The sequence below is a fragment of the Danio rerio genome, chromosome 12, assembly GCF_052040795.2.
Source record: "Danio rerio strain M-AB ecotype USA chromosome 12, GRCz13ab, whole genome shotgun sequence".
In the NCBI taxonomy this organism is placed as follows: Eukaryota; Metazoa; Chordata; class Actinopteri; order Cypriniformes; family Danionidae; genus Danio; species Danio rerio.
The window spans coordinates 38,959,052-38,974,619 of NC_141032.1; the positions used below are offsets into that span (position 1 = coordinate 38,959,052).

The following is a 15,568-nucleotide window of genomic DNA, read 5'->3' on the forward strand; positions in this document are numbered from 1 at the left end:
GCAGCGATTGCCCTACCAGCAGCAACCCATCACTGGGAAACACCCATACACTGTCATTCACACACATACACTATGGCCAATTTAGCTTACCCAATTCACCTATACCACATGTCTTTGGACTGTGGGGGAAACCCACTCGAACACGGGGAGAACATGCAAACTCCACACAGAAATGCCAACTGACCCAGTAAAGGCTCAAACCAGCGAATTTCTTGCTGTGAGGTGATCGTGCTACCCATTGTGCCACGTGACGCCCTGTTATTATTATTATAATTTATAATAATAATAAAAATATGTTTTATTAAGACAGAAGTGACTATATGACAATATGAAAACCATGAATTGTCCATACGCAGAAAAATAGAATAGGAATAAATATTTAATATGTCATTTCCCCCTCCTCATCATCAGCTTACCATTTTGATGGCGCTTTCTTGATCTGAGTCCTCAGAGAGCTCCTTCACTCGAGCTTTCAGCATCTGACAGTATGTTGATGCAATTTTACACACATCCTGTAACACACATTTAAAGAGTGTTGTGGTCACAATGAATAGACGGCACAATCTACTGTACACTTACAATTTCTACTATTGTATTTCTTAACAGCACTGTGTCAAGTCATTTTGATCGTAATGCATGTGTTCACCTCTGTGAGTTTAACCATGAGCATGAAGGCCTCCTCCGGGTCAGGCCAGCTCAACTGATCCCAGAGCTGAGCAATGGGGTGCAAACACGCAGCAATGTCCACTGCAGAAGAGCTGTGCTTGATGGGAACGGTTCCGCTCTGCAGCGGCTGCAACTATAAGAGCAACATGAAATTTAGCAAGACACTTTACTGGCATCATGAGAGATTCACCAACCAAAACAATCTTCAAATCATTTTTTTGAGAGGCTGTTGCACTAAGAAAGACATTTTTTGTGAATCAAAATCAAAATCAAAAGTGTTTATAAAGTTTCTGAAAAAATAACGACCACTGCATAATTTATACACTGCAAAAAAGCTTTACTTAATTAATACTTAATTAATACTTTACTTAATTTTGTCTTGTTTCTAATCAAATTTTCAAAAAAAAATCTTGAATCAATAAGTATTTATAAGTATCTACACAATAAAACTTTTGTCTTGTTTTAAGAAATAGTGTGAGGTTTTTCCTTAAAACATGCTAAATGATCTGCCAATGAACCCTTTTCACAAGACTGTTATGACAAAAAAATTTTGATATTTAGATTTTACAATAAAAACGTATGAACACTTATATGCATTTAAGTATGTGTTATATCATCTTTTGGTCAAATAAAAAAAAATAATTTGCAAAGTGTTTCTAATGCTGCGTCTAGGGGGCTGAGAGTAAATTTGATGTTATTCTCTCCTCTGGCTGCCGTCATCAGTCTCACATTATTTTACTATTTTTTTCCCTTTTTTTCTGAAAGTCGTGTGGCGTTTTTTTATTTATTTATTTTTTTTATTTTAGCAAATAGGATTGTAAAAAATGATTTGTTGTACTCTCAAATTCACTGTGCTCTAAGTTTACTCGACAATGACGACTTCTGCTGCTGAGAATTCTAGAAACCCGTGAAAGGGGTCTATGGGGGAAGCAAAATAATCTTGTCAAAAGAAAAAACAAGATATTTTTGCATACTGGCAGATTATTTTAGCTTTAAAAACTCTGACTTTGGCATATTGTTTCTTAAAACAAGACAATATTTTTTGCTTTGCTGGAAAACACTTTTTGATTCAAGATTTTTTTAGATATTTGGACTAAAAACAAGACAAAACAATCTAAGTAAGAAAAGCATTTTTGCAGTGTAGAAGGCACTAAAAGTAATTTAGCAAAACAATAGTTTATATACCAAAAGATAAGGCATATTTAGAGCATCCCCAAAATACTAAATGTTTGCTTTGTTACTAGGTTTTGCCGATTTGTCAGCAAAAAAGTTTCAGTCATTTAAAATGTAATAGAACTAAGGGTGACCATTATTTTAATAAGTTGACATATTACAATTATTAAGCATTTACTTATTAAAATAAATAAGCAAATATTTTGGTGAATCATATTTTGATTTAATTTTATTTCTACGTATAGGTCGTTTATGAACATTTTATTTGATGAAAAACACCAAAGCAGGACCTCTCAAATTTCCTATCTCACGCAAACTTCAAAGACAAATAATTTTTAAAACACTTTTCCTTTTAACAAACAAAAAATAAATAGTGTTGACAGTGTTTTAAATTGTTTTACCTGGTCCACGTGCACAGCCTTTTTCACCCTCTCCATTGTGGTGCTAAAAGCTTTGTTTAACCAGTATGGAAGAGCATCTCTGAAGTCCTCGTGAAAACTTGTGAGTTGCAGTAGCTTTGCCCTATAAAGGAAATACGTGTATCAAAGGACAGTTTAAAACTATTTTCAATAATCCTTCAGGTTTTTGAAGTTCCCTTAAAGCCTTAAATTAGTTTTGTAAGTCTTCTACAATAGGTTTACAGTCATGCAAGCTGAAAAAAAAAATTATTTTCTTAATATAAACTGCAATATCAGCTCCTTTCCAACACTGTGTCCAAACTACATGCCACACGACAAAATTCCAGAGACAAGCAATTTGGCTGTCTGCACCAAACACAACATGAATGGAAGATTTAAATATCAGTCACTGCACTTCTATTGAAATGGCAAGGTTTATAAACTGATTATTGCATATTTAATACATAAGCTGAGTGACTGATGTGTCACAGTTCAGTTTTCATTTTTTAAAATGTTTGCTAGAATCTGAGCTGAACTCTCTGCTGTTGGTTTCAGGTGCAATAAATGTCATGTAAAATGGTGTTCAAACTCAATTTCTGCGATGTTGCAGAAATTAAAACTGTTTCTAAAATAGAAATATCTGCTATTGAAGATAGTTAGTACGAAAACTCATTTTAACATGATGCATAAATAGGACACAATGTTAGTTAGACGACCCAGTTTGTTGCGATTGGTCAATGGCTTACAAAACCAAATGCCTTTATAATCACATTTGAATGTTTGCTCTTCCTCAGAGCCTCTGATATGTACGATACAGTAACATTGGTGCACGTTTAATCATATAACTTCAAACCAAAGTCTTTATCCTTTATAAAAACATTCAGCCTGGATTTTCTTTTGAAGTGCAGAAAACAGAGTCTTGTCTCCTGTTGTCAACTAGGCATGGGCCAGTATAAGATTCTGATGGTATGATAACCTTAGAAATAAATATTACGGTTTCACTGTGTCACGTTTTTTCGATTATTGCTCCAAAATTAATTATTTCAAAATGTCTGGGTAAAAAACATAAACTTTTTCCCCTTTATACACTTTGGGCTCTATTTTGACGATTGAGCTGCAAAGTCCAAAGCGCAGGGCGCAAAAGCATTAAGGGCGTGTCAGAATCCACTTTTGCTAATTTAACGACAGAAAAATCCGCTTTACGCTGGGGCGCATGGTCTAACAGGGTTGAGCTTTTTCTCTTAATGAGTAATAGGTGTGTTTTGAAAATAAACCAATCAGAATCTCATCTCCCATTCCCTTTAAGAGTCAGTTGCGTCGCGCCGTGGCGCATTTGCTATCTACATGGCGGACTTTGTAAGTGGAAAAACTGAACATGTCACTAGTGAGAAAACAGTTAAACAGAGCAACTACAGTGCAAAAATGAGAGATGAGCCTCCTTACTCTTTACTTTCACTTTTACACTCTTCCATGGATAAGGAAACGTGTTTAGCCTACATAATTAATTTTGTTTGTAAAGCACAAAGATTTGTTTCAAAACTATTTCTAAATTCTGTTCTAATTTCCAGCAAAGGAATAAATGAACAATAATAACGAAGTGTGGACATACAACTGAGTTATTTCCAAATACACATGCTGTGCCTATATGATCCAAAACGTGACAGGTGGACAAATCTAAGCTTGTTTTTAATAAAACAAATATAAATATCAATATAATAAATAATGCTACTACTAATAATAACATTATACAAAAGCACATTGTCATGAACAAACAAAAAAAGATGAAGAAGGCATGAAAGCAGAGGTTTTTATATTTATGTAGAAAGTAATCATTTTTGTAATATTTTAATCATTTAATTCTTTATAGTTGTAAAGATATTTGTGTATTGCTGTAGGCGAGGCACACAGTTAATGCGCTCTGCGCTGGACTTTAGACCTGCTCTAAGCTGGTCTATTGTGAAGTCTATTTTAGTTCCTCAAAATAGCAACGCGCCAGCAATGCACCTTAACACACCTCCTTTTTTAGATCAGAACGCCTATGTGCGCACATATGAGCGCAAATGCATTTGCTATTTAAACAGTGTGGTGCAAAATGTCAAAACACTTGCGTCGAGCTGAAACTACCAAATAACTGTGTCGTCCCTTGCGCCGCATTTCACCTAGTGTATGATAGGGCAGATTTTTTTTTTACAATTTAAAACGGCATCTTTGGACATCTTTTCTGCTGGAGATACAACTGTCCTAAAACAAACAAAAAAAAAAATGTAAATAAAAAAAAATTAGTTATACTTGAGGAATGGTATAGCAAAACCATTTTAAAAACCTTGACTTTTCCAAACCGTGGTATACCTTGAAAACAGTTATCGCCTATTGACAACATAAACAAAACTTTTCCAGACCTCACAATACATTCAACCAGGGCTTGATATTACCTTTTTTGATCACCAGCCACTGTGGCTAGAAGTTTTTCAACATTAATGTGGTTGTCTAACCCGCAACAGCTGAAACCTACCCGCATTTGGCGGGTTGGTGGCTGTTAATGTCAAACCCTGCATTCAACTTTTTACTGTTAAATACTGGTAAATTGCAGTGTTTGAGGGCCAAAGTAGACATTTTGGCAGAAGTCAGCATTCCGCAAATTTGTGACAAACCAACAAAAGTTGGCATAAACAGAATTTCTGAATACTCATTGCAGAAATTGTTCTTTCTTTGTGAATCTATAAGTCCATTCATAAAGCACTTCAAAGACTTTGCAGCATTTTTACATTCACAAGCATCTATAATACACACTACATGAAATGTTATATGTGACTAAACATACTAAGCGGCAAAATGCATTTAGATTGAATATTAACACTGACCTCTTTTGTAAGAAGGCTTTGTCTTTGTGGATCGTTTGCAAGGAGAGATACACTGGAAACAAGCTGTTTGCCAGCGGCTGATCCATTTGATTCTCAAGCTGAGAGAGAGTAGCTCGAAGCTCCTCTGCTAGCTGTATGTACATAAACAATACAGTTAATCAACCAATAACAATAATAATAGATCTGCTAATGCTAAGCAGTATTTCGGGATTACTTGTTAATTCTCACCAAAGTGTCCAGTTTTTGATAAACCACAGTGAAAACATCCAACTGAACGGCACTGAAAACGGTGTGAGAAAAAGAAGAGATTCACGAGTCACGACTTGTCCGTGAGTAGATGAAAAATTAAATGAATGAATCAATGAATGAATAAACTACATTAAAATATACAATTCATTATTCTTACCTAACAAACACCTTATTCCAGACGTCTTTACTGAGTCGAACGTCTTCTTGCACTTCTCCAATTAACCGAGAGAGGGCGCTGACTGTCTCTAACAGATCCTGTAAAAGCACACCTACTGATTCAATCTAAACATATTGAAATACCAATATCGCTCTCTCTATTCAATTCAGTTCAATAATTGCTTTATTGGCATGACACGTTACAGATGTATTGCCAAAACATTTATAAAGCTTGTGCTAAAAAGAATATGCATACATATTTAAAAACAACAACAACAACAACAGAAAAACATAGCAGACACAGTAAATAGTATTATATCTTATATATATTATATATTATATACTATCTGTAGTATTATAATGTATAGTATAAAATAATAATAATAATAATAATACAAATAAAAAATAAATAAAATAATAAATCTGAATAAACAGTACATTTTAACAATCAACACGTATAGATAAAACAGAAATAATAAATAATAATAATCAGTATATTTACAATGATTCCTTTATAATGTCTCTCTCTCTCTCTCCCTCTCTCTCTCTCTCTCTCTCTCTCTCTCTCTCTCTCTCTCTCTTCCTCTCTCTAATAATAATCTGCAAAGTTTCTTACCTTTGTCATAGGCTGATGTAAACCTTTTTTAATATTAAACCATTCTTCTGTGCCATTCTAGAAAGCAAGAAACAAGCTTTCGGTGACTTGTTAAAAGTTAGAACATTTTAAATAAATCATTGTTATTTAAAAATACAGCAATTACATAACTATCAAATGTGCAGTGTTTGCTTTAAACGCCAAACATGTCTTGAATAAGTACATGGGTTGCAAGTAAAATTACTACTTTATTTTTTCTAATAATATCTGTGGATTAAACAAATTGATAAGCTCTTTCATTTGGAAGAACTCTGCACCCAGAGTATTTTTTAAATACTATCATTAAAAGAGAAAGGAGGGTTAGGTTAGGACTTACAGTTCAATACAGAAAAATTACTCCCAGTGACAAGAACTCTGGAAATCTTTCTTTATAAAGTGGGGAGAATATGGTATACATCAGTTTCGGGATCTGTTTATCAATTGTACCCTTAAGTACTTCTCTGACCTAAGGCAAGAGTTCAAGATACTAAGACAGGACTTTTATAAATAGCTGCAAATTACAATTTAATATTTAGTCACGAAAAGAGAGGCCAACTAGAGCTCTCCAATATAGAGGAGATTTTGTGGAATTCTGGGTCTTTAAAATGAAAGATCTCTGAGATATATTCTGCACTATTAGACTATTACAGCTCTTCACTGGGATCACTTAAAAATGCATGGCAAAGACATTTGGAATATGATTTTAATGTTGATCAGTGGGAGACTACCAGAATACTCTCACTCCCCTTTTCCAATAACAACATAGTTGAACAATATTATACATTTTTGCATAGTATGTACCTGACCCCACTTCGTTGGAGAAAAATGTACCTCAATGTATCATCCAGGCATCACAGATGTAAAACCTATTCAGGATCAATCATCCATGTTTTTTGAGAATTCATTCATTTTCTTGTCAGCTTAGTCCCTTTATTAATCCGGGGTCGCCACAGCGGAATGAACCACCAACTTATCCAGCAAGTTTTTACGCAGCGGATGCCCTTCCAGCCGCAACCCATCTCTGGGAAACATGCACACAGACATTCTCACAATCACTCATACACTACGGACAATTTAGCCTACCCTACGGACAATTTAGCCTACCCAATTCACCTGTACCGCATGTCTTTGGACTGTGGGGGAAACCGAAGTACCCAGAGGAAACCCACGCGTAGGCAGAGAGAACATGCAAACTCCACACAGAAACGCCAACTGAGCCGAGGTTCGAACCAGCGACCCAGTGACCTTCTTGCTGTGAGGCGACAGCACTACCTACTGCGCCACTGCCTCGCCCATTTTTTGAGAATGAAAAATGCAATTTTTTTTCTGAAAAGCACTTTACAGCCAAACCTTTGCTAATTACATTGGACAAAACACCAACACTATACCTCTTTAGTACAGAAGTAAACAAGACACTTGATCCTACTTCTATAAAGAATAATCTTTGTGGAAATGAAATCACAATATGTGTGCAATAATGCTCTACCGTCATTCAGCATAACAGATACTGTATATTTATGTTAAAAAAATTATAGTTTTAAATATGCCTGCCAAGATCTTAAGGCAACTTTTGTAACAATGAATGATATTTTTGTGGGTGTCTTTAGTAAATTATAGTAAAACAAAAATGTTTGCTCTACTAATTGTTTGATTACACAGAACAACTTCTATTGTACAGGAGGAAAAACAGTTTAAGCAGTATCACACTTTTCCGAAAGCCCTTTTCATCTTTTCCCCAGGATACATAATTTCGAAAATATCAACTCTCACTGTTTTGCAAATACAACAATATTGCAACATGTAAAATTAATATATGAATTTCATATTTTGTTACTTACAACAACAGCATCTGTGACCTCAACATGTAAGTCAAACTGAGCAGGATTGAGCTTCTGAAATGCCCGGGTCTTACAGATCTGGACAAGAACCCTATATAATCACAATACATAAATATACTTTATAAGAGTTTTGCATTAAATCACTTTACAGAATATATATAAAAAAACTATTTGTTCTAGATGTTCGTGAGGCTTACCTGAGCAGTGTATGTAGCCGTGGTGTTGTTTTGGTGGTTGGGGGATAAATATCCCTGTATTTAGACACCAAGCAGAGGCCATATTGCAGAAACCCATGCAGAGAGTCACCCAGCTCCTGTTTCTGTTGGATATATGTATGGGTTTTACTATATATATTGTAATGAGCAAGCAGATATTACTACCAAAGAAGAATTATCAATTTGAAAAAAAGAAAGAAATACATAAAATAGCCTTTGTGGCCCTATCATACATCCGGCGCAGTGTGGCGCAAGGTGCAGCGCAATACTTGTTTGGTAGTTTCAGCTTGGCGCAAGAGTCGTTTTGAGGCGTTGCGCTACGCTGTTTAAATAGCAAATGCATTAGCGCTCATATGTGCGTCCATGGGCGTTCTGGTCTAAAAAAGGAAGGCGTTCTGAGGCGCACGGCTGGCGCGTCGCTATTTTGAGAAACTAAACTAGATTTTTCATTAGACCAAAACAAACCTGGTCTAAACTCCGGTGCAGAGTTGCGCCTCGTTTACACACTGCTTAATACGCACAAGAGAGCAATAGGCAAATATCTTTACATATGAAAAAATTTAAATATTAAGGATATATATATATAGGATATAATAAGAATAGATATTGGATATAAATATAAAGGATTAAAATATTACAAAACATATTATTTTCTAGCCTACATAAATATGAAAAATCACTGCTTTTATACCTTCTTCATCTCGGGAGGCTTTTTCAGTTCATACATAACAATGTGCTTTTGTATAATGTTATTATTATTAGCAGTATTACTTATTATATCCATATTTATATTTGTTTAATTAAAAAAAAAGCTTAGATTTGTCCACCTACAGGTTTTAGACCTTATGGGGCACAGCATGTGTTTTAGGATATAACTCAGGTTTTTGAACACACTTCGTTATTATTGTTCATTTATTCGTTTGCTGGAAATTAGAACTGAATTTGGAAATAGTTTTGAAACGAATATTTGCGCTTAACAAACGCAATTAATTATTTATAGACTAATTGATGTCTGTGCGTAAAGGTTTCCCTATCCAAGAGCGAAAGTGAAAGTGATCCATTATCTCTCATTCTCACGCAGTAGATGCTCTGTTTAACAGTTTTCTGTTAAAAAAAACTGTTAACTGTTAACTGTTTGCTTGTGAAATGCTCAGTTTTTCCACTTAGACTTACTTTACGTCCTGTAAATAGCGAATGCGCTCTTGGCGCGACGCAGCTGGGTCTTAAAGGGAATGGGAGATGAGACTCTAATTGGTTTATTCTCAAAACACACCTATAACTCACTAAGAAAATAAACGCAACCCTTTTAGACCATGCGCTTTGGCGCAAAGCGGATTTTCCCGTTCGTAAATTAGCAAAAATGCGTTCTGACACGCCCTGAAAGCGTTTGCGCCCTGCGTTTTGCGCTCTGCGCATGGACCGTCAAAATAGAGCCCTTATTATTAATAATCATTGTTGTACTGCTAAATTTTAGGTGGGATCTGTCATTATAATAATTTTATGTATTATTTAATGAATAAAAGTTTAAAAAAGAGCAATATGCAAAATACATTTTATGTTTTTTTTTACATTATAAATATCTTGAAAGTCACGGTTAGCAATGAACTAAATAAACAACCCTTTTAGTTGCAGATGAAATATACAGGCTTTAAATATAGGATGAATTCTCAACTTCACTGGATCATGACAGTGCGGTTTGATAGCCTGCTATCAGCTCACAACACTGAAGATTTATGTGATAAATTGCTTAAACCTCACGTGACACTGTTGCAAGAGATCCCAGCTCATGATTCAAGAAAGAACATTCTAATTCTGCACTTCTAAGCCCACCTTCAACTTTCACATCATAAAAAGCTTGAGAAGAATCACAGACCTGCTGGTGTGGGAGTTCCTGCTGGTCCCAGTGATACTCAATACTGGTTAGCTGCTGGAAAAGCACAGTTGAGTCCACCTCCAGGCTTTGGTAGAGTTTGCTGTATGCCACCCACTTCCTGTACAAGCCCACAGAGAAACCCACGCATTATGCAAAATAGATTTAAATCAGTCCCGGATATGAACACAGATGATACAATGTTTTAAATTCATATAATGTCTGGTTCATTATTTTAATGATTCACTTTAGACATTCTGTTCTATAATGCCATTAAAGCCCTTTTCTGACACACAAAAACAACAATTAAAGAGATAGTTCACCGCACAATTACAATTCTGTCATCATTTACTTTCCATTTACTTGTTCAAAATCTATTTGAATTTTTTTTTTCTACTGTACTAAACAAGATATTTTGAAGAATGTTGCTAGCTTGAATGCATTTACTTTCATACAGGGTTTCTGCAGCTTTCATCAAAGCCCCTTTCACACATACAGACCTTTCCGGAAAATTACCGGCAATTTTCCGGAAAGGTCTGTATGTGTGAACAGGTCCTTTTTGAAAATACCGGTAAATTCGTTCTGGCTATTTTCCGTAAAGAGAAGTTGTAACATTACCGGTAATTTGCCGGAATGCTGCGCTGTGTGAATGCAGAAGGAAGATTGCCAGAAAGAGCGCGTGCACGTCTAGAACGTGCTGACGTGGACGTCTACTTTAGCCAATCAGAACAGTCAGACACGTTTACGTCCGCGCGGTTTATGAGAATAAAAGCCTTTGAATATTATCCAGACGCATTTAGCTGCTAAAAGTTAGTCAGATAACGTTTATATGTTCTTCTTAATGCCAACTGTGTAAATAATCATCAATAAGATGCTTATGATAAGCTGCTGTTTGTTTACCTTCAAGCTTTGCGTGTGCCTGTGAAACAGCCTGTGAGCGCCAGCGCACGCACATATTATGAACATCTCGACATGCGAAAGTGATCCTGCATATGTTTATCGAAGTTATTCACAATACTGATCATCCACAGAGTTTGTGATGTAGTCAGATGTTTACAAATACAAACGCAGCCGTTTAAGGCTCATTTGTGGTAAATGATGTCAGAATTTACCGGTATTTGTGTGAACGGTCTTTTCTGGAAAAATTCCGTAACGTCCTCGCCTGTGTGAACAGCGCTTTTTTTGAATATACCAGTAAAGTCGTTCCAGAAATTTTCTGGATATTTACCAGTATCTGTGAAAGGGGCTCAAGTCAAATTTAGGACTTTTAATAACCTTTTAAGACAATTATAAATCAAATTTAAGACTTATACATGGCTAAACACTAAGGATTTTTAATAATGGAATGTTTTTTTTTTTTTGCTTGCCACAAAAATCAAATGTATTTATTTCTTAGCTACATATTTAAATGTGACACAACAAAATGATTTTTTATCATATGTTTTATTTTTATGACAAGTTTAACATTGTTAAAAGTATATTTGTTAAAGAGAAAATTAGATGATTAATCAAAAAATATACAGTGTTTGTTGGCTTTTGGTCCAAATGGATTAAGTATACCTCCTCTTCAACCTAATGTGTTTCTGTTATAAAACCTTAAGTTTCATGTCTATTTATAAACATTATGTCCACTCCACCTTGCTCCTGTAAAGAGTTTTTGTGTAAATGGAAGATCACATAAAGGGACATGTTGCTCTGTCATTATCATGAGTAATTGTGTAAATGTTTTGAGTTTAGGAATTTTAATTTAGAGAATTTTTTGTTTCTCTTTGCAATATATATATATTTTTTATTAATTAAAAAAGTTTTATTGAGATGTATTGTTGGTGATTGAATGGATCCAATGAATCAAGGACCTGTTTAAAATGATTTAAGACCTACAACACAAAATGTCAGTGAATTTCTGACTTATTAAGGCCAAAAATGTTGTTTTGATAATTTAAGACATTTTAAGACTTTAATACCAAAACACCCTATTCAAAAGTAATGTTTTTCCTACTATGGAAGTCAATGGATGCTAGCAACTAACAATTTTTAAAATATCTTCTGTTGTGTTCAACAGAAGAAAGAATCTAATAAAGGTTTAAAACTATATGAGGGAGAGAATAATATGAGGCAATTTTTTACTTTTGGGTAAACTATCCCTTTAATGGTGACTTTCTTACAGTTTTGACTTTTTTCACTGTAATTATAAGCATTTACAGTTAAAGTCAGAATTATTAGCCCCCCTGAATTATTAGACCGCTTGTTTATTTTTTCCCCTAATTTCTGTTTAACAGAGAGATTTTTTTCAACACATTTCTAAACATAGCTGTAATAACTAATTTCTAATAACTGATTTATTTTATCTCTACCATGATGACTGTAAATAATATTTGACTAGATATTTTTCAAGACACTTCTATACAGATTAAAGTGACATTTAAAGGCTTAACTAGATTAGGTCTATTATTTAGTTTAGAGTAATTAGGCAAGTTATTGTATAACAATGTTTTGTTCTGTAAACTATCGAGAAATAGTTTAAAGGGGCTAATAATTTTGTCCCTAAAATGGTGTTTAAAAATTTTTAAACTGCTTTTATTCTAGTGGTAATAAACAAATAAGACTTTTTTCGAAAGAAAAAATATTATCAGACATACTGTGAAAATTTCTTTGCTCTGTTACACATCATTTGGGAAATATTTAAAAAAGAAGAAAAAAAATTGAAGGGGGCTAATAATTCTGACTTCAACTGTATCTCTCAGTTCTGACTTTTTTCCACTGTAATTATAAGCATATATCTCTCAGTTCTGACTTTTTTCACTATGACTTTTTTCACTGTAATTATAAGCATACAAAATTCTGACTTTTTTACAGCAAGATAAGAATTCGCATTTGCTATTTACTAAGACAGAATTTTTAAATATATACTTGTCTAATTTAAAGAACTTTTGGTCAGAAAATAGTCAGAATTAGCCAAAAAAATAAATAAATAAATCTGCAAACAATTGTATCATATAAAGTTTAATTGTTAAATATATACTCGTCTATTTAGAAAACATTTGGTCAGAAAATAGTCAGAATTCTAACATCTGCAAAGAATTGTAACATATAATGTTGCATTTCTGAGTCATAAAGTCTAACTCTGTGGGTAACAGACTATTTTCTTAAGTTTGGGTTTCACAGTTCTACTTTGTAACTCACAATAACAAGTTTATATCTCACAACTCTGAAAAAAATAAATAAATAAAAAACAGAACACTTTATAATGACTTTATAATACATCGGAAGCTGTGTGTTATGAAGTCAGGGTTGCAATTTGCAAGATATAAATTCACAATTCTGAAAATAAGCATGTTTATATGTCACAAATTTGACATTTTAGTATATATATTCAACTTTATAACACTCAATTCTGAAATAAAAAGCCAGAAATGCAATTTTAAAGTCAACAGAGAAGACTAATTTAAACGTGGAAGCAAATGGTCAGATTTTGATTGTAAATCACCAAAACAAACAATTATTTTTCAGTGGATTAGCTTGCATAGACTACATGATCACAAAGAATATGTGCTAGCAAAATAAACATTGTAAGTTAAAGACTTTAAATCTCATAATTCTTACTTTCATTTATTATTAACTTTCCTTCTGCTTAGTCCCTATATACATCAGGGGTCGCCACAGCGGAATGAACCACCAACTTATCTACCATATGTTTTACACAGCAGATGCCCTTCCAGCCAGCACCTATACTGCTTGTCTTTGGACTGTGGGGGAAACCGGAGCACCCTAGGGAAGAATACACGGGGAGGACATGCAAACTCCACACAGAATTGCCAACTGGCCCAGCCGAGGCTCGAACCAGCGACCTTCTTGCTTTGAGGCGACAGTGTCAACCACTGAGTCATTGTGCTGCCCTAATTCTCACTGTATAACACACAATTGCAAGTTTGTATCTTGCAATTCTGGGGGGTGTGGGATTGAGAATTTCAAGGTTTTATATTTTAATTCTAAAAAAAAAGTTTTGTGAAATATAAAAAGAGTATTATATTAACAGAGTAGAATATAAAAAGAGTATTAGCATTAGTTGTCCCATACTAGTAAAGTAGTGAGGAAATGAAAAATAAAGTGTCACTTCCTTTTTGTTTTACTTTCGGAGTCTAGCTTTCAGTTTTATAAAAGTGTGAAGTCTATTCTTACGCCAGGTCTTGGAGGAAAGGTGAAATGTCATTCTGGTTGGCGTAATACTCAAGCAGGGCTGTCCCTTCCCCACACAACTCTCCCTTCCATGGGTTACTGTCCTGAGGAGTGAAAAGATGCAGAAATAATAAAAGAACTAACATTGTATAAACAGTACAGCAGGAAGTGATGGTAAAGTTACGCAAGCTGTGACCGTTTTACAAATTACTTCATCATTTTAGAGATATCTTTATAAATGATTTGTTAAAAATGCACCTGTTGTTTAGAGATGTGGGCTTGAACAAACTGTTGCAGGATGCCGCAGTAGTTTACATACGGGCTCCGTCCCGCACTCAGGGTCTCATCTCTCTGCCAATCACAGTGCAAGAGTCAGATTAAACAATGAAGTCAATATATGTAATATATTGTAATATTATATACAGCTGAAATCAGGATCATTAACCCTTCTGAATTATTAGCCCCCCTGTATATGTTTTCCCCAATATAACAGAATAGAAGATTTGTTCAACACATTTCTATATTCAGAAGTTTAGTTCAATAACTCATTTCTAATAACTGATTTCTTTCATATTTGCATTGATGACAAATTTTAATAGATATTTTTCAAGATACTAGTATTCAGATTAAAGTGATATTTAAAGGCTTACCTCTGTAGACAAACAAAAAACAATGCTTAAAGGTTTTAAATGCTAATAATTTTGAACTTTGAATAAATTTAAAACTGCCTTTACTCTAGCCAAAATACAACAAATAAGACTTTCTCCAGAAGACAAAATATTATCAGACATACTGTGAAAATTTCCTTGCTCTGTTAAACATCATTTGGGAAATATTTAAAAAAGAAAATAATTCACAGAAGGGTGAATAATTCTGACTTCAAATAAATTACAAAAAAAAAAAATATATATATATATATATATATATATATATATACATCACTAGTTTAGCCTTATTTTTAGTCAATTTTAAAGAAGCCAAAATGAGTCTTTCTTCATTTATTCATTTTCCTTCGGCTTAGTCCCTTTTTTAATCTGGGGTTGCCACAGTGGAATAACCTGCCAACTTATCCAGCATATCTTTTACACAGCAGATGCCCTTCTAGCTGCAACCCAGTACTGGGAAACACCTATACACACATACACTGTGGCCAATTTAGCTTATTCAATTCACCTATAACGCACGTCTTTGGACTGGGACTCCAACCAGTGACCTTCTTGCTGTGAGGTGACAGTGCTAACCACTGAGGCACCATGCCACCCCTAGTCTTATAAGAAGTTTTTATCTATGATTATTTCTGCTACTTTTATGTCTTTCCTTTTTCTCCTTTTT

At 34.3% G+C, this 15,568-nt stretch overlaps 2 protein-coding genes across 21 annotated transcripts in view; one reads left to right on the forward strand and one right to left on the reverse strand.

The window, feature by feature from the left end:
- Positions 1 to 15,568, forward strand: part of unk (unk zinc finger) — a 449,165-nt gene that overhangs the window by 48,846 nt on the left and 384,751 nt on the right. The gene's annotated exons all lie outside the window — the stretch shown is intronic.
- The window catches only part of unc13d (unc-13 homolog D (C. elegans)), a 48,530-nt gene that overhangs the window by 15,871 nt on the left and 17,091 nt on the right, over positions 1 to 15,568 (reverse strand). For all 20 annotated transcript variants that reach the window (XM_087276706.1, XM_087276702.1, XM_087276699.1 and 17 more), the window contains exons 14-25: positions 14,495 to 14,587; positions 14,240 to 14,340; positions 10,064 to 10,181; positions 8,173 to 8,294; positions 7,976 to 8,066; positions 6,120 to 6,176; positions 5,505 to 5,602; positions 5,327 to 5,378; positions 5,099 to 5,229; positions 2,241 to 2,361; positions 647 to 799; positions 417 to 512 (exon numbers count right to left, since the gene is read on the reverse strand). In XM_087276706.1, coding sequence (XP_087132832.1) covers positions 417 to 512; positions 647 to 799; positions 2,241 to 2,361; positions 5,099 to 5,229; positions 5,327 to 5,378; positions 5,505 to 5,602; positions 6,120 to 6,176; positions 7,976 to 8,066; positions 8,173 to 8,294; positions 10,064 to 10,181; positions 14,240 to 14,340; positions 14,495 to 14,587 — 1,233 coding nt within the window. The remainder of the gene's footprint in view (positions 1 to 416; positions 513 to 646; positions 800 to 2,240; positions 2,362 to 5,098; positions 5,230 to 5,326; positions 5,379 to 5,504; positions 5,603 to 6,119; positions 6,177 to 7,975; positions 8,067 to 8,172; positions 8,295 to 10,063; positions 10,182 to 14,239; positions 14,341 to 14,494; positions 14,588 to 15,568) is intronic.